This window comes from Amia ocellicauda, chromosome 6 (genome assembly GCF_036373705.1).
Source record: "Amia ocellicauda isolate fAmiCal2 chromosome 6, fAmiCal2.hap1, whole genome shotgun sequence".
Taxonomy (NCBI): domain Eukaryota; kingdom Metazoa; phylum Chordata; class Actinopteri; order Amiiformes; family Amiidae; genus Amia; species Amia ocellicauda.
Window position 1 is genome coordinate 9,965,895 of NC_089855.1, and position 19,846 is coordinate 9,985,740.

At 41.6% G+C, this 19,846-nt stretch overlaps 1 protein-coding gene across 2 annotated transcripts in view; it reads left to right on the forward strand.

The window, feature by feature from the left end:
• Window positions 1-4,754: 4,754 nt before the first annotated feature.
• The window catches only part of slc9a7 (solute carrier family 9 member 7), a 44,010-nt gene continuing 28,918 nt past the window's right edge, over window positions 4,755-19,846 (forward strand). The window contains exons 1-3 of one of the 2 annotated variants that reach the window (XM_066706073.1): window positions 4,755-5,144; window positions 14,534-14,736; window positions 15,663-15,740. In XM_066706073.1, the coding sequence (XP_066562170.1) occupies window positions 4,859-5,144; window positions 14,534-14,736; window positions 15,663-15,740 (567 nt within the window). In that variant the 5' untranslated portion in view covers window positions 4,755-4,858. The remainder of the gene's footprint in view (window positions 5,145-14,533; window positions 14,737-15,662; window positions 15,741-19,846) is intronic. The other variant, XM_066706074.1, reaches the window with a different exon arrangement.

Consider the following 19,846-nt stretch of genomic DNA (forward strand, 5'->3'; position numbering starts at 1 on the left):
CTTCCAATGGATGTGCAGTTTGTTTATTGTTTCCTTGGCTGCACCTGCCCAGTTTTATTGTCACACCATTTCAGTGAGACTTCAATAGTGCATGTACACTTCTTACGAATTTAAAATTGTTTCGTTTTGTTCAAATCCTTTATTGTTGTCACCTTCATATTATTCACATGTAATTAGTTCAGTGGTGGAGCTTGATGTTCATCCAGGTATAGCGAAATGCTTTCTGGAGATGATCAAATCTCTGTGTAAATATTTAATGTTTTTCGTGCTAAAAACAACTTTACAACAACTACGTAGCTTGATTGATGTGATCTACACTTGCTGGTTGCCAATGCATAAATTAGTAGTTTTTTTGTTTTGTTATAATTATGATTATGATTATTATCCGGGAAGAGTATAGTAATCTAAAGCTTGTTATAATTAGTCTCTTAATTTAACATATTACTTTATTATATGTTCAGTTATTTCACTCAGTTAATAACTCGAATTTAAATTATCCGAAGATTATCATATGACAGTAATCTTTTCGCATAATATTTTCTTGAAAATATATTTTTTCTATGTTAGTATGCAGCTTAGTATCAGTGATGGTTCGTAGGTTAGGCTAAGGTTTTGTTTTACAGTTTATAGTAGGATCAGTATGCATAAGTAACAGTATGTGACAGTAAATATAATAGCACTGGTATAAAAACATATATGTTGCGTAGTGATGAGTTCAACATTAGTTATTTTATTAAGTCATTGTATAAACAGCAGAGGGCGCACTCACACATACTGTTACTGCAGAGTACTTTGCACCCGTTTGGTGCGGGTGCATTGCTGAAGCAAGTCACAAAGCACTGCAAGCTGTGATGATAAATGAATGTTCAAATCTTGCACCATTGAATGAAAACAATTTGCAAGATGCCTGCGGTTGATGTTGAACACCATACCTGTATCGTGTGATTTATTGACACCCCTTTCTTACCTGCATGCATTTATTCACAGCCACAATTCGTGCAAACACAGCAGGGAAGCTTAACCTCTGCTGTCCGTTAAGAGCTTTTCCAGGGTCAGACGTGAAGGTCAGTGAGATGCAATCTTTATTAATAGAGCAAAGATGGAAGCACCACAGTCCTGCACTCTGTCACTCTACTTAGACTCCTACTGCTTTGACTACTATGATAATCTTACAGTTATAACACCATCAATCATACTACAACATGTATATCAAGACTTTAAACATGCACAAAATAATTGTATTTATGTGAATTAAGGGAATGTACTCAAATACATTGATTTAACTGTTTTAGGTAGAATGAGGTTAATAACATATAGCTTTAATCCTTCAATAACAAGTCTGTATATAAAGAAATAGAGAAATTCCTCAGCATTGTGTTGTAGGTGTAGATCTGTGCAGTGTCAGACAATGTCACGGACGAGAGGGGAGGCTGCCTGAGTTTGGAAACAAAGAGCCACTCACAGTTAATGACACAAAGAGCGTTGCAGCCGTTCAGTTGGGGTATTGATTGTGTCTTGGCAGCTTTGACGTATCATTTGCCATGTGCTCAGTGTGTGCTCAGACTGGGGAAGTACAGGCCTGATTGATAACTGACCCTCTCAGCTCTGCAGTGATTAGAAAAACCAAATACCTCTAGACAGTGTCTCAGTCCCAGGCAGATGAAGCAGCGCGGCAGTCCGAATTAATGTCCTCAGTGGGAGAACAGGGACTATAACTCATCTATAAATGACTGATTTTCTTGGTTTCCCTGCAGAATTTGCCTTGTTGGATCGGGGAAAGAGAGAGGACACAGCTGAACTGTGCTTCCTGCAGGCAGCTGCCCGCAGAAGATGTTTTTTGCTTAATCACGTACTCCGCCGGCTGTGAATAACAGCACTCACATTGAATTGCAGCTGCCTGGGAGACAGTGGCTGTAACTAATGCATACCAAAAAGATATACATCCAGTATAACAAACTGAGGTATTATTGGGTATAATTAAAATCTATATTTGAATATCTTTTTACTGCTGTACCTTTCTGTTCATACATGTATTGATCTAGACAACATTTATACATAGGATGTACATCCATGAAGTTACTGTTTCAATGAAATCTGTCAAATGCACACACATTAACACACATACACACATATATATCTTGCATATTGTTGTTATATATAGTGGGTCGGAAATGCATGCTCTTTTACTATCTCAAATTCGAATTGAAATACATTGTGAGGAATCTTCCTTAATTCTCCCCCCATACACAGTGCATCATCTTTTCTCTGTAGACATTTGATAGACATTGTTTGGCTCTTATTTCCTGTTCACCTCCCTGCATTTTCATTTCCCCATACCACCCTGTTCTCCATTATGCTTGGCTATACTTCGCTGGGTCTTCATCATTCATGGCCAATGTTGCACCGGTACTACAGTGTCATAAGATAAGTACTGTAGCCTCAGTACTATCAATTCACGTCCAGACAGGGAGCTGGAAACTTATGATTTAAACTGTAAAGAGTCGGTGGATCTTGTGTAGTTCTCAAGCCATGAAAGCACCCCTTGGTAAATCTACAGCTTTATTTTGCAGTATTATGCAGAATTTGTATGTAATGTCTTTTTACTTTCTGCACATCACTTTGAAACATGTGTCACAAACAATGCATTTTACCAGAACACAGATATGTGTTATCACTGTTGTCTGGGCTCTGATCACATCACTAGAGAAAAATAATCTATTAGAGCTCTATTATGGTTAGCTATTTCAACTCATTACAAAAATAAATTACTGAGATATATAAAATATATAAACATACCACTATTCTCTTCATAAAGAAATCATATGACTTTTCATGCCTGACAGGAAAAGTAAATTCAGTATTAAGCAAAAAATGAAAAAGGAAATCAGAGTTGTCTGTTTCCCCTGATAAATGCTGTGAGACAACATGTATGGGGTATCAGGAAGAAGCAGAGTGATCATGTCTTCAGTATTTTCTGTAGAAGTTCAGAATGCATGAGCCATATACAAATAAGCATACAAACAACAAACCAACAGATAGATAGATAAATAGGTTTTAAAATAAACTTTAACTGATCCAAAAAACAATGAACACATTATAAACATATAAACCAAACCATATAAACCAGCAACTCAACAACAGATGCTAACTATTAATGTTTATGTTTGTTTATTTGTAATTCAATATAAATATAGTTTCACAAATGAAAAAACTTGAAACTTGGTACATTTAAGGCCAACAAACCACCTTCTGAAAATGTGACGTGACAAAGAAAAAATATATTCCTAAGCTTCTAATATCCAATGCATGGATGAATTATGTGAACTCCAGATTTGCAGTTTCACATCTCAGTTCTCGGACAATAATATTCCTTTCTGTGGCCTTAATATTTACTGTCAGGAAATAGCAGGCAAACAAACTGAATGCCAACCACAAAGACGGGGGAAGCATAACAACTACGGTGGGGCAAAGCCAGCATGTCATGCTTAGATGAAAACAGTGTCTTGAAGCCGCCAGCATAGCAATGCTATTCCTACACAGCTTTCCTTTATGTATTCTTTTAAAACGTGTAAGAATGTGTTATGTGGAATAACAGCTGGCTCTGTTCTCAGCTGCAGAGGAGTGGGAGTTTCAGCTGGAAAGAGCTGTGTGCATGGAGAGAGCAGAGAGCATTGCTCACATCTCTAACACCTGACACATCCGAGGAAGAAGGATGCCGAGATAAGCAAGAGAAAACCAATACCATTGAACTGAATGCATTTTCAGTTAGATCCAGATGCAGCTAGGCAGAGACAAGAACACGGAAGATACATGTGTGTTTGTGAGTGTGTCTGGTTTCGTCTGGTTGTTTCTATGTGTATCTCTATTATATGCATATGTAGTGTCGTTCTGTTTAAAAATCTTTTCTGACTAGTGACTAGGATTCAGAAGCCTTCTGCTCTTCTGTCCTGCCTCTTGCCTCACTCTACACAACAGTGGTGAAGTGTTGAATGAACTCTGGCTGTGAAATTGAACACAAACATTTTCAAATGAACACTGTCAGTTAACACTGGTGTTTTTGCTATATGAGCACAGATATTTTTTTATTTTATTTTACACAGAAATATCAATTCTGAGGCATCTTAAAGCCTGCCTGTCAAATATGTCAAAAAACATTACAGCACAGTCAAAGGGATAATGAGAAAGTGTGTGCCAATATTACAGTATAGCTCTGTACGTGCTATTATATATTGGGCATTCCCCAAGAGCAGAAGAATGCGGAAATCCCACGATTTTCAGTAGGTTGAACCCTAAATCAGCCTAAGGAAAGATTCCAGCTGACTGAACTACATTTAAAGACCATAGAAATCAATGAAGACAAATGTTTATACAAACCCCTATATAAAGCCAGCATAAAGATGTATAGTTCATTGAGTAATATGTGTTACAAATTAATCGCCTTGTTTCAAACCAAGGGTGTGAATACTTTTGACTACACCTATACCTTGAAAACCTTGTCAATACAAAATCATGAAAACACACACAGCATATAATTAACTTTTTGAATTCTTCTTCTTGCTAATAAATGCAGACTCAGAAAATATGCAATACAGCACCCAGACTGTCTAGTACAGAAGCCCATGTTTTCTCTAATTCACAGTGTACACTACACTACTGCATGCGGATAGACACATCAAAGGGGGCAGTGCAACCTGAAGCCGCAGCACGTCGCCCAAAAATGGTGCAGTGCCCCTTTAAAAGGCGGGGCCGCCGGTTCCTCCTGTGGGCGGGGGGTTCTAGGTCTGTAGACTGGGTTCCTGGTCCTACGCAGTTCCTCAGACGGTGGAGGCACAGTCCGCCGCGACCAGCATCCTGCACCATGGACCTTGCGGACCAGCCGCCGCAGAGGAGAGGCTCTCCCCCCCACGGGAAGACCCTGTGGCCCGTCCTCGTCTTCCTCGTCGCTCAGCTGGGCGAGATGAGCGCCGAGGACAGCGGCATGGAGGAGCTGGCCACCGAGAAGGAGGCGGAGGAGAGCCATCGGCAGGACAGCGTGAATCTCCTGACGTTCATCCTGCTGCTGACATTGACCATTCTGACCATCTGGCTTTTTAAGCACCGGAGAGTGCGCTTTCTCCATGAGACCGGCCTGGCGATGATCTATGGTGAGGATGTCGATTTTATTTTTTGTTCGTGTTGCATCCTTATGGGTTTTAATTACCGATGACACCAAAGCACACGCATCCGAATCGCTGGCCATCAATCGTGTGCATTAGTAAGGGGGCCCGTCTGGTCATGTGACCGTGCCCGCACTTCTCTGGGTACTAGAGCACACGTATGACAGGTGACACTGACGGGCACTTGTGATGTCAGACGCTTGCCAGGCCGGGGAAGTTGATTCTACGGGACGCTGGCTGAGCTGCAGCGCGTATAGTGGGAGTAGTGGGATTGCAAATGCCATGCAAACCGGGTGGGGGGTCGTGCATGCATACATCCATCTTCTTTTCTGCAACCTGTTTAGCAAGCGGCTCTTTTTGAAGGGTTTTCCAATATCACAGAGAGAGGGGCCTGCTGGAATGGACCCAGGACTGGTTAACGAAGGCGATACATTGTGTCAACACATGCAGCTACAGTATCGCAGGGGCTGGCAGTAAGGACGTGTCACGCTGCAGAAAGAGAGAAACAAACACGGCACTGATATGTTGTCGGGGTCCCTCTCCAGCTCATGTCCTGAACAATGGTTGTGGTCATCAATGAGTGACTCAGCCCGCCCCCCCCACCGCCTCTACCCGGTCCTTGTGCTGCTGGAGACGGGCCTGCTGGTCTGGATTACAGGTCGCCGTCCGTGTAGCGCAGATGTCCGCAGATCTGCGCTACATGGTCGGTCGACCTGCCATGCCTTGACTCATCATGCCCAGGTCTACATCACATCTAAGTCTCAAGTGCTTTAATGCGGCTGTCTGCTCCATCATTAGTAAACGATTACATGAATACAGCTTGTAAAAATAGCTCTAGTACGGCCAAGGGCATGTGTGTGTGTGTGTTTGAGAGAGAGATCTTTAGCCAGATATTGAATTTTACAATCCACTACCATTGTGGCTTTGATTTGAATATTGCAGTGAGATTTGCCAATATCACACAATTACTGACTGTGAAAGCCTTTGATGACAGATCTTGCAAGAAAAGCTTACTAATTGAATGTGAAATAAGCTGTGAGGATGGTATTTTTAGTTGCATTACTCTGCTGTTGATTTGTTAGTCACACCTTGGCAATAACAAAGACCTCACGTTGTTAATGTGTTTATTTTTGGACTAATCCTAATGGTGTATATGGTGTATCCTGTTGTGATCCTCCAGTAAGAATTTTGATGACTTGGGTTTTACAATCCACAAGACGGTGGACGTCCCCTTGACCAAAGATGTTTTTATAGGGGGACACACGGCTTTCAGCTTGTGTCTGTTTGCACCTGTGCCGGGAAAAGTGGACTGTTTCGTGTGCAGGTCTCAATATCCGTCCACGTCTTGAGCTGGAGATTTCCAGTCTTTTCTTTCACTTTCATGCTCGGGAATGTAGACTAATTAAGCTACCTTCAGGTAAATATGTAATGGAGAGCTAGGTTGTAATGAAAACCAGAATAGACTTTACAGTTTCATAGCTGTGGACAAAGTGTCTTGACCGCCAAATATTACCTCAGATTATTATTATTATTATAACTTGTATTTTATTGTGTCTACAGCACCGATACATTAAAGCTGAGGCAACCCAATATTAGCATCATAATAATGAGCTGAAGCAGGGGTGCTATGCTATACTGTGTTGGAGTTGGATGGTTGATCTTGCAGGCTTTATTGGTGTCGCTTAAGGACTGGGGAAGCCTAATTAAGTAATTAGTGTGTTGAGTGAAGTGGATAAGATCGGAGGGGGAACAAAATGCAGAAGCTTTGCGAGTCTCGTGGACTGGGCTCTGGGCTCAGATGGAAGCTCTGAAATGCATCAGGCCGACATCCGGCACAGGACAGAACAAATCTCAATACTGAATCAGGGTGTGCAAATTGCAGTTCCTTCAGGGCCTTCTGCGTGTTCTGTTTATTTCCACCTGAGAGACTCATTTGCATAAGGGATATGGGTTAATTATTGACTAGTTTGACTCTTTGCTTTTGCTGTGATTCATTTAAAGAAACCATACAAAGCATTCTGGATTCTGGTCCTCTATTTCCAAATGTGTGCATCACATCAAGGTTTTTGTCAAATTAATTTTTTATCGATTTTGGAAAAGTGACTAGTGACAAAAACATGATTTAGACTACATAAAATATTTTGTGCGTTGTTTTTCAGGTAGATTGAGTGGATGAATGCTTTAGAAATGGATCCTAGTTTGGGGTGTATTTAATTAGTTGTCTGCAGACAATACAATGTGTGTGTATGTGTGTGTGTATATATATTAATATATATATATATATATATATATATGTGTTGCACTAATAAGTGTTTGTGAATTTTCTGCTATGCAACAGGTTTTGAAATAATATTCTACAGTCTTGATACACTTCATAACCAGTGAAAAAGTCTCATTATAATCAGCATCCAGCTGAACTGTAGCTTAGATTTTACTGGAAATATGGAATGAATTTCAAAAAGGGTTCTATATTAGAGAGGGCCCTTGTATTGCCGCCTGGCTGTTTTAATTAATTTCATTAAGGAAGTAGTCTAATGAGCATTCATATGCAAATGCTGTGTGGGAGCAGGTGCCAGTGCAGAGAAAAGCGAACCTAACCTCGTATCTCACACCAGGAAAACCGAAACGGAACAGCCAGCGGCCTCCGACAATGAGATAAGGTCTTGAAGTCCTGTTCGCTTTGGCTTTATTGAAAAGCAAAACTGAACTATTAAACACACGTGTGCCCCTGAAGTCAGAATGCCCCATCAATTATCTTTTATTCAGTATGAAATCAAAGCAACCCGAGAATATAATTGTTCTGTGTAGAGACATTCTAGTGAGGCATTGCTCTCAGTGACATCAATAGAGACAGATACAGGAGTACAAGCAAAGCATTCTTGGTTTAGAATACACCATGCTGAAGGTTATTTAATTTCTCTCGTACGTTTTAAACATAAGAACTTGCTTTAACAACGGAGTGTCAGTGGTTTAAACAGATAAACATAGTTGCTTGTTGTGAACCTACAAAGTGGCTTTCAGTACCAAATTATTAAGGTATGCCACATCCTTATAGATGCTACTTAGTGGTTTATCTGAATAAGATGGCTTGTGGCACTGCAGGGCTGTGTTGTGTGACGGAGACATTGGACACCAGGGCTGAAAACCGCAGGCAAGCCATGTGCGGCATTGTCTCCTGTGGGTAGGGAAGAATGAAAGCAACATCGTGCTGTCAACTCAGTTCCTGTGCCCCAGTTGACTGCACTGGACTGAGCTCACTGCCCCCCAACTTGATTGGTCAGCTATGAATGTTGGCACAATCGGTAGAGGTGAAATTGCACCCCAGAGCCAGTTAAGGAGCCTTCCATTCATCACCGGCCCTCCTGTGTTATTGCGTAGCGGGTGAGAAATGGGTTAAGGAAAGCGGACTCTCCTTGAATAATGAACGCTACGCCAAGCTTGCTCCCCCTCCCAAGGGCTCATTTGAGTCTAATGAGAGACGCATCCAGCCTAGGCATTGATCTGTAAACGCCAGAACAGTGCGTCCCAGCGGTGTCTGCTTAACTGCTGTGTCATTAACTTGGTGTGCTACCTCTGCTGTGATTACCAAGTGTTTGTTAGTATTGGGATTGCAGTGTTGTCAGGCTGTGCTATATTGTGAAGCGTGGAGGTCATGAATACAGATCTAGTTCTGGTTTGTCTTTTAAACCTTTGATACTAAGTAACCGAGTCAATGACACATTTAATCACCTGCACAACATGCATGTATTTATTCACTTCATGCCTTTTAATTAAAATCGCCTAGTTCATATTTTTGAAATCTGTGTTGTGTAGTTTCCTTTTATAAGATCACAGGAGGTCCCTTAAGTCCCTAGTTATGGAAGACATTAAGTTTTAAAGTAAGGCACCCCCCCCTGCCAAAATAGATGTTTATGCAGCAGGGTTTGTGTGGAAACACTTATTTTGTAGTGTGTGTTTTTCTACCATTTTAGTGCAACTTCCCAGAGTGTCGTTCACACCTCCGGGTGTCTGCCTGGCTCCTCTGTGAAGTTGCTGAGGTCTTCCTGCTGAGACGTATATTATAATCCTTCTGAGGACCAGTCAAATACAAAACAAAGTTCAGTAAAGCACTGGGGATGGATATACAATTTCTAAAACCGCATTACTTTCTGAGGTTATCGGCAATGTGCAAGTTTTAATTTGAATTTATTTGTTGGCATTCTTGCCAAGGTTCTCTCCAGGTTGAAATCACTCTAATGAAACCCTTCAATGTATCATTCTGAATATGAAGCACTGTTTTGTGCTTTGTAAGCCTTTAGCCAAAAAAAATTATTGTAATTGTAAACTCTTTTACTAGCCTGCAGTGTTGATTGCACTTTAGGGTGCCGGGTTATCTTCCCTCTGCTGCAGGCTTTGGTTGATGGTTCAAATTCCCCCCATTTCTATAGCAACTCAAACTCTAATTTGCCAGCAAAAATTAGAGCAGTTTCTAATTGGAATTTCTTTATTGGCAAATCACATTCTTTTTTTCTTTTTTTTTTAAGAAGGATGCATTGTGTTGCAAGCCTATTGGACCTAGATATGCAAGTTCATAAAATAAATAATGGAAGCCTCTCTGAATTATTGTCCAGTTGGAGGTATGGAAGTGTGTTAGAAAGTAAGTCTAAAATTGCACAATAACATAGGTATGTGTTTGGGGTGCTTCAACTTGCAAAATATTACAACATGATCTGAACAGATTTGGCAGTAGGTGCTGGAGGACCAGGGTTCGATGGTCTTTCAAAATCAGTCGCTGTAAGTGTTCAGGTTAACCTTTTAAGAGAATAATTGGTTCACTTATGTAATTAGGAACTCGGCTGGAACACAAAAATCTGAAAAGGAGGATCTAAGAAACTGAACTAAACAATACATGTCATGAACCTCAGGCTTTTAGTGTCGTTTGGCAACCGTTTCAAGATTCTCAGAAATGAGTTAATCGGTGCTGTCTCCCTCTTTTTATTTATGCCAATATCTGTGAAATTGAGGTCTTCAATCTTTGGAACTGGCTGCCATCCAGAGGCACAGAGTTCCGTCACTGTTTGTGCAGAGTGCATTGAGTAGTCTTTCCTTTTTTCCTTTTCGTTGGTTCATTTTGTTAGTCCGGTTTCCTGTCTTGCTCCTCTGTAGGGTGAACGAGATCTTCCCACAGCTGTCTTAGCGGATACCAGCGGGGGATGCTGTACTTGTCAGTGGTTTATTAACCTATCCTGTGAGAAGACCAGTAGGTTTGGTTTGTGAATAAATTGCAAATTAGCTGCGCGGCCTGATCGAAAGACGTACCTGTCCTTCATGTGCTTAAATGGCAAAATCCGCTGGAAAACTAACAATGATCAAGCAGGAGCTTTTTAAAACTCTTACATCGTGTCATTGCTTAGAGCTCTCAGACCTGATATTCTTGGTTTAAGTTTTTTTTTTTTGCCCTGAAGAAATGCGCTTTGCTGCCTCATTCCTCTGTGTTCAGGCATACCGGGTGAGCTTGTTTGACAGGCTACAGTGCAGATTCTTCCCATCGCGCAGGTTGGAGCCCAGTGCCAGCCACCTGCTGATGACTGGGGATCGAAGACGGGGACAGAGATGGTGTTGAGTGTCAATCACAGATCATGCTCCTGGTAATTTGCACCTGGAGTGTACTGGGCCGTGCTATAAAGCTCTGTTCTTTAAAATCCTGTCACCTCCGGTCACCAGTTAGAATTTTCAGTGTTCCAGAATTCAGCTCTAATGTCACTGATGGCAACTTTGTCCACAAAATCCATTGCTGTTTTAAATGTTATTTTTAAACCATTATTTGTTTGGTCCTTGTTTGGCTAAACCAACATAGTATGATGAGAAATTCAAAAATTGTTCTTCCAGCCACAAGTTCACCGACAAACCTCCAGCACTTTAGAAGTCCGTTTTGTTTTAATAAAACAATGAACAGCAGACAAAGAAAAATGTGCTTATTGAAATGGCAGCTCTTTTTGTCTGTTACCATTTCCAGTCTCTATGCTGAAATTGTGACACCGCACGCAGTCTCGTGTTGTAGTGTTAAGTATGGTAATTGTTGGTCATCATGCCATGTATCGTGAGTACAGCAGAGTCTGTTTAATGGGTAGATCATGATGGCATAAATCAGCGACCAAATATATAGGAGTTGCTCAGTCCTGTAAATACTAACACCGGCACTGTAGCTTTAAGACCTAAAACAAGCATTTATTTCCATCTTGCTTTCCTTTTACTGCATTGTACTATTTGTATTGCTTAATCTGGGAGACCTAAGTAGCTTCCTGAAAAAAATAAACGAATCTTAACCCTTATGTAACCTGTGCGGAATTTGACTTATCAGGCCTAAGTGCTCAGTTTGTAAGTTTCTTTATTTACAGGCCTTGTATGAGAGACAAAGGGAGAGCTTGATAATTAGACCAAAATGGGGCCCAAGAAAAGGGGGCTTATGACTAAATGGAGTAGTAAAAACCGCTAAACACATTTAAAGGCAGATTCCTGAAGGGCAAGGTTCAGTACAAAAGCAGATTTTCCTTGTTCTGTATGACTCGGATGATGTTTACTGAACGGACAATTGTTTTTAAACCGCTAAGTAAGTCACTCGGGCTGTACCAACTATCAATAAAATCACTATATAAATGTCAGATCTACTCGTATGTCAGACCTCCTCCATTTTAATGGGATGCTGTGTTGTCTGTGGCTGTTTGCTCAGTAAAGCACTGTAAGGCAGCCGTCTGTTTTTGCTGCATTTCTCGGTGTGAGCGGAGTCACTACTTGGGACTAAAGCATCTTTCGGATGTGACACAAGGGGTCGGTAGGATCACATTTGGTTTAAGATGATGTATAGTCACTTCAATGGCTTGAGAGGTGTTGTCAACGCGTCCCACTCCTGGCAGGTTGGACTGAAGAGCTTTTAGCGCAGCGGAGTCTACAATCTCTGAGGGGGAGGTTGTTTTTGCAGAATCTGTGATCGCTCAGATTTTCTTTTTAAGGTTTTAAGGTAATAGATAAGAAAACCAAAGCTATTCTGGGCGACCCAGCAACGCAAAGTTATTTGATTGGGCCATGCAGAGCGAGTCCTGGGCCACGGCAGTTGGGGTCCGTTGCTGTGGAAAATAGCAGGCCGGGCTCGAGGTCTGTTCCCAGCATGTGGGCTGCAGATATGTGTTTTTAGGCCGATCCAGAGCGAGGCTTTATGCTTTGTGGTCTTTTTTTCTGTGTCTGCAGGTTGGGGAAGCCCCGTTAAGCGGTATCTCTTGGTTTTGGCAAGAAAGCAATAGTGTCTGAAGAAAAGTTCATCAGCAGTTTTGTGTGCATTTGTGATGTAGGCTGCAGCTCCGTCTTGTGGGTGAATTAACCTGCCGCAGTAGTCCCTGTAGTGTTTTTTGATGAAAGCAAGGGGTGGTACCCAGTTAACCATTCAGGAAGGGGTTGAAAGAGCTGAAGTCAGTCACAAGGTTTTGACCACCGTTCCATTCTGTTTGCATGAATTGCATTTACTGCACTTCCCCTAAACATCCCTGCCCTGCAGTGCTGAGGTTAAATGTAGTTACTGAGAGGATGATGGACCAGCATTGACAGCATCTGGCCCTGGATGGAGAGACTCCGAATGAGTCGGAGCAAACTTCTGGATGTGTTTCAGTGTGAGCTTCCCAATATTCTCGGCCAGGTTGCAGATATCCGGTCAACACACAATGTTCATTATTTTTACATTGTGATAGTCATAGCAAAAGCAGACCTTTCACATGGTATGGTAAATAACATTGATAAGAAAGCTAAAACAGGATGTGCTTGGTATGTGGTTCTGTGACTGTTTTCGTTTATTTTGTACATGCCTCCCTGTACTCTGCTTAAACTTGAAATAGTAAATTCCACAGTGTTGTTGTTTTGCACCTGAATTATGTATTTCACATAAGGTCAAGGAAGTACAGAGGATCTTGTGTGCTTTGGCATTTGTACCCGGACAGATCTCGGTTTGGGTTAATACCAACATCGCAGTTGTTCATACAATTCAAACAATGTCAGTCCAGTTGACAATTGACACACTGATGTAGTTTGCAAGTCCTACTATTCGAGATGAGTATTACTAATATACACTGACTTGAGGAAGAAGAATATTCAGAAAAATAGGAGCGAAAGATGAAGAAAATCCTAGACATTGACCGTATGAGAGGAGAAAAAGCTGAACTATGGGACAGGTCATTGGACATCTAGTGCTGACCTTTAGACCAAACCACAAAAACTCTTGTCTTGGGGAAAGACAAAACCTAACGCTAATGATTATACATTTCTCTAGACCTTAGAGCTTGGTTTGTAAACAACTAGGTGTTAATGAAGCTGTGCTTGTGCTGTGGGGTTACCTGTGAAAGAAACTCAATTGCCATGAGGCAGCAAACAAAGGAAATAAGATACTAGGTGAATGAACTGAGAAATTAAGTTTATTTAAATATTTTGCAAACAGCCTGAAGGTAATCTGACACTGCAGATGGCCTGCATTCTGTTAACAGAATTAAACACACCACACCTGTTTGACAACACACTGTGTCTTGTATGAATAGTATTTTATAGTATTACACATTGTATAGCATTAGGATATATATTATATATACATGCATACATAAGAGTATATTAATACTGAGTTAAAGTTCTGCCTTGCAAATACTCCTTTCCATTTAGGAGAAAGTAATGTTTTAAATAAAATGTAACGAGCCAAGTCTGATTTAAGGTGATTTTTGTTACAAAATGTAAAATCCCCATCTTGCATCCTAAGTGGTTTATTCAATCAAATGACTTCTATTGATGGGCAGTTTTTAAGGTACTTTCCTGCCTGGATTTCCCATTTTTAGTGGTCTGATTACAGACCCTGCTAAGGAAATGCCACATTTTCTGTTCTTTTTTTGATACCTAAGGTATGAGATATGATGGGCCATTGAGGGACATCGAGAGAGGGATTCAATAAAAGACCTGCAGAATTAAAATAGCTTTTAATTTTTAGCCTTGCAAGCTTAAACTCTTGAATAAGATATAAGTGCACCACTTACCGAATTCAGATTTTATGTATTTATTTTGCTTAATTCAGATCAGTCACCACTTGCACTACAAAAGAGGATTGCTAAAAATGTTTTGTGTCCTTTCTCACATCTCTGTATGTTGGTCAACCATGTCAAAAGTTGCTTTTGGAGTCTGTGCCTCTCACATTACAGTATCTTGTAAGGTGGAGCCTCCTGCTATGAAGATCCACCCAAAAGCAAGGAGATATTGGGGTGTGATGATGGCAGCCTGTTCCCTTTGTTTGTGTGTCATCTGGATCAAGTTTTGCACAAATTGTGTTGTCCCTGTGGGTGCTGAAACCGCTCTCTCCCTCTATCTCTCTCTGTCAGGCCTGCTGGTGGGTGTTATCTTGCGCTATGGCATTCCCTCCACCAGCTATCACCATAAGACCCCCCCCAGCTGCTCCCTGCAGGACCGGCCTGTCAGCACGCTGCTGCTCAACATCAGCGGGAAGTTCTTCGAGTACACGCTGAAGGGCGAGATCAACTCCAGGGAGATCCACAACGTGGAGCAGAATGACATGCTGCGCAAGGTACAGCGCGGCCCGGCGGCGCCTGCATCGGCTCCGAGCCTCTGAGTGAATGAAGGTCGAAAGAGTGGGCTATCCCTGCAGGGAGGTTTCACAGTGCTAGTAGGGCGTAGAGATCTGTACCCTTCACTGGAGTGGGTCACCGTAGCCTTGCACAACGCATGATCAAGGGGACACCCAAAATGAGGCTGTCTAAAATTGACTTATTTCTTTCACATTTTCAAGTGCAACTTTTGTGTAGGCAGAAGAGTTTAGTAGGCATGTAATTTCTGGAGGCCTGGATGCTAAACTTGGTGGTCTGTGGTTATTGGGGGTAAAGGCATCAAGTGAGCTCTACCTCATTTACCGGATTCAACAGTGGGGGTTTTGTCAATTTTGTAACTTTTAGCATCCGTATCTTTCTTTACCCAAACCCAGGCCTCTTGTTTCCCCTTTTTATTATCACTTATTAATCTTTTATCTCCAACTGAAATTTTAACAAATGGCACTGCTGTCACCTGCTTTGTGGGGTAATAATACAGCCTCCTAATCAATAATGCATTCTATAGCCCAGGGTTAGTAGTCTTCCTTTTACATTTTTATTTATGATCTTCTAGACTGAGTCAAATTGGGTCAAATAAAACCTGTATTTTCTAGCATAATTGTGTCGAGCCAGGTATACATTTACATGCAGATTGTCTTCCAAAGTCTATTAAGGTACGAGGTAGGATGTGCGTGTGTGTTTTCTCTTTAATCTCGAATGATATCCTCTGTTTGTTCTCTCTCGGGTTTGTGTTTATGAAGTATTGTTCATTTTTAGGCTCTCAGAATGAAAGTGAACACAAAAGAGAGCTATCAAATCAATACTGGTGTTTTTTATTCATTCAAAAATAGTCGTAACAAGGATTACATATCGTAAGAAATTAATATAATTTTATATTTGTTTGCAGGTCACTTTTGATCCAGAAGTCTTCTTCAATATTTTACTGCCTCCAATTATTTTCCATGCTGGATACAGCTTGAAAAAGGTAATTTGCATGTCTCATTATCAACACCGAAAACCTTTTTTTTTTTTTTTTAATTTAATCGATTTATTGTACAGTTTTACATACGATTGTTTATTTAATGTTTTGTTTTATAAGGGAATCAATTTGCAGTCATCTTTTCCTTTTGTTGTCTTGGGTCAGATCAGTCCAATAGAATTCACTTATTTTTCTTATTTTTTCAAAATAATATAGGTTTCACTGGCTCCACTTGAGTGATATAAATTAACTGTCAGAAAACAGTTTACAAATCTGAGGCTCGTAATAGGAAAGCACCTCTCGGTATATGTTCAGGCAGTGACTGTTATTGATGTCTGTCTGCCCACGTGGTGCCTTTTGGAAACCTGAGCCAGTGCGTTGGACGACTCTCGCTGGAGTTTCTGTTTGCTACAGGGGAAGCCCTGATTGGTTAATCAGAGCAAAAGTTAGTGTGCTGAAAATAATCCGTCCTCCTGGGAGGAAGTGCACACCAGATGTCTTTCGGTTCCCTGCTTGAGTTAACTTGGAATAATGACAGCGTTTGCTCTTGGTTTGGTTGCTGTCTAAACCTATTCACTGCATGGAGAATACCTGAATCGCAGCCCAAAGCTGTCAAGACATTCAAGAGCTATCAGTCCCCCTCATGCGTCTCATATATCAGTCCCCCTTGTACGTTGTGGGCATGTGTGCTTTCGGCTTACGCTCACTGTCCATGTCTGAGTCGCTCATGGAGGGTGAAGGTGTGGATATACCATCAGTCCACTCTAGATTTGTTTATTTTTGTACATCCTTATTCAATAAAACTCATGGTCTGGCTGTTGTCCAAGCCCTTTTAATACAATGAGAGCACTTGGAAAAGCATCTCCAGTTAGTTCGAGTCACCAGGGAAGGGAAATGAACACCTCCTTTTCTGCATTGTGGTTGACAAATCGATCAGTGAAGCAGTGCAGGTGGTAACTGAAAGTGTTGCTTTGCGAACGTCAAGCAGAACTGGTAGACCTGTCTGAAATATTGCCAACCGTCCTATAGTAAAAGCAAGAAGGTTTTCTATACTTCCCTAATGTGCTAAACGAACGTGACCCGTGTTTTGTCTGCTTGATAGTTCAGGGTGTGCTTTTTAAGTTCAGTTGTCAAAGAATGTATTGTTGTGTGCTGCATTTGTTTTCTCCCTGTGATTCCCGGTATCTTCTGGAGATGAATACAGAGCATATGCTGTTGGTGTTCTTGGGGATTTCGGCAGCGATGGCATTTGCTGAACTAGCAATTGTAGTTCTGGGACACATTTAAGGAAGTATTTGTATGCGAGAGAAACATTTTTTTTATTTTGTCAGACTGCTGTTACAGGAGCTTGGAAAACGGGAACCTTTCCAAAGGGGATGTTTTTCACAATGTAAGGGATTGAAATGAACGGTAGTTAAATGCGTTCTTATTGTCTGAGTTCGGCACAAGGGACTCTGGGGGATGGTGGTGTCCCTGCAAAGCGAGAACACCAGAGAAATGCCTGTGGAAGATTTTGTTGTGTTGCAGCTCATTTTAGATTTACAGCCCTTCTATATTGGTCCAGCTGTGGCCGTGTTCATAACTCCTATAAAGTTAGGTTCCCATACTGAGGCTCAAGAACAGACCGTCTTTTTGTCTGCTCTCTGGTTGGCTGCTTCATACGAGAGGTGGATTTCCGACCGGAGCTGCAAACGCAAAGCTGTTCTGCAGGTTTGCTGCTTTAAGGGCAGCTTAAAGCTTTTCACCCTCTGATGCTCAATTCCACGGCACACAGGGCTCTGCCAGGCAACCCGCTCCTCCCTGGCAAGTGTAGGAGGGCAGGAGAGTTTGTCTGTGTTTCATCTGTTGGGGATTGTCCTCGGAGCAAATCACTGCAATCTCTGCGTCATTCACAAAGAATACAAACCAACGTGATCTTTGATTGCCTTGTACTTTGCTACGGAGACCTTGGTGTGTCTTATGGTGAATGGATAACGTGAGGCTTGCTTTACAACGTAGCCCAGGCTGATGAAGTGAACCCTACAGAGAATTATCATACAGTGAGGGAAAAAAGTATTTGATCCCCTGCTGATTTTGTACGTTTGCCCACTGACAAAGAAATGATCAGTCTATAATTTTAATGGTAGGTGTATTTTAATAGTGAGAGACAGAATAACAACAAAAAAATCCAGAAAAACGCATTTCAAAAAAGTTATAAATTGATTTGCATGTTAATGAGGGAAATAAGTATTTGATCCCCTATCAATCAGCAAGATTTCTGGCTCCCAGGTGTCTTTTATACAGGTAACAAGATGAGATTAGGAGCACTGTCTTAAAGGGACTCTCCTAATCTCAGCTCGTTAACTGTATAAAAGACACCTGTCCACAGAAGCAATCAATCAATCAGATTCCAAACGCTCCACCATGGCCAAGACCAAAGAGCTGTCCAAGGATGTCAGGGACAAGATTGTAGACCTACACAAGGCTGGAATGGGCTACTAGACCATCGCCAAGCAGCTTGTGAGAAGGTGACAACAGTTGGTGCGATTATTCGCAAATGGAAGAAACACAACATAACTGTCAGTCTCCCTCGGTCTGGGGCTCCATGCAAGATCTCACCTCGTGGAGTTTCAATGATCATGAGAACGGTGAGGAATCAGCCCAGAACTACACGGGAGGATCTTGTTAATGATCTCAAGGCAACTGGGACCATAGTCACCAAGAAAACAATTGGTGACACACTACGCCGTGAAGGACTGAAATCCTGCAGCGCCCGCAAGGTCCCCCTACTCAAGAAAGCACATGTACAGGCCCGTCTGAAGTTTGCCAATGAACATCTGAATGATTCAGAGGAGAACTGGGTAGAAGTGTTGTGGTCAGATGAGACCAAAATCGAGCTCTTTGACATCAACTCAACTCGCCGTGTTTGGAGGAGGAGGGATGACCCCAAGAACACCATCCCCACCGTCAAACATGGAGGTGGAAACATTATGGTTTGGGGGTGTTTTTCTGCTAAGGGGACAGGACAACTGCACCGCATCAAAGGGACGATGGATGGGGCCATGTACCATCAAATCTTGGGTGAGAACCTCCTTCCCTCAGCCAGGGCTTTGAAAATGGGTCGTGGATGGGTATTCCAGCATGACAATGACCCAAAACCCACAGCCAAGGCAACAAAGGAGTGGCTCAAGAAGAAGCACATTAAGGTCCTGGAGTGGCCTAGCCAGTCTCCAGACATTAATCCCATAGAAAATCTGTGGAGGGAGCTGAAGGTTCGAGTTGCCAAACGTCAGCCTCAAAACCTTAATGACTTGGAGAGGATCTGCAAAGAGGAGTGGGACAAAATCCCTCCTGAGATGTGTGCAAACCTGGTGGCCAACTACAAGAAACGTCTGACCTCTGTGATTGCCAACAAGGGTTTTGCCACCAAGTACTAAGTCGAAGGGGTCAAATACTTATTTCCCTCATTAACATGCAAATCAATGTATAACTTTTTTGAAATGCGTTTTTCTGGATTTTTTTGTTGTTATTCTGTCTCTCACTGTTAAAATACACCTACCATTAAAATTATAGACTGATCATTTCTTTGTCAGTGGGCAAATGTACAAAATCAGCAGGGGATCAAATACTTTTTTCCCTCACTGTATATAGGAAGTGATCCGTTTCAGGCAGAGTTTCGTTCGCATTGCATGCCAACTGAAATACAATCTAATAGAAGGAAGTGGATTTTTCTGTCTTTCGGGTGGTTTTACAGGGCAGATTCTGTTTTCTTCCAAATGTATTTTAGTTTCGTATTCCCCATGCTCTCCAGAGATCAGTTGAATTGAGCGATCTTGCATTTGCCCATTTTGACTTTTTGTTCTTGTTTTGTTTTTTAATGATGCATTAATTCGGAGTACAATGCAAGCAAATAAATAAAAAAAGGGCTGTGACAATGGTGGATATGGAATGTGCTTCAGCATTGTCACCCTAAGCAGTTAGAGCCCACTGCATTGCATTTCCTGAATTTTTTTGCATGCTTTATGACAATGATTTTCATGGCGTTGCTGCTGATTGCAGGCTTTTACACTTAAAAAAATAAATACAAAAAAAAACCTCAGCTATGAAGCTCCAGATGGGTTTTCAGAGGAATA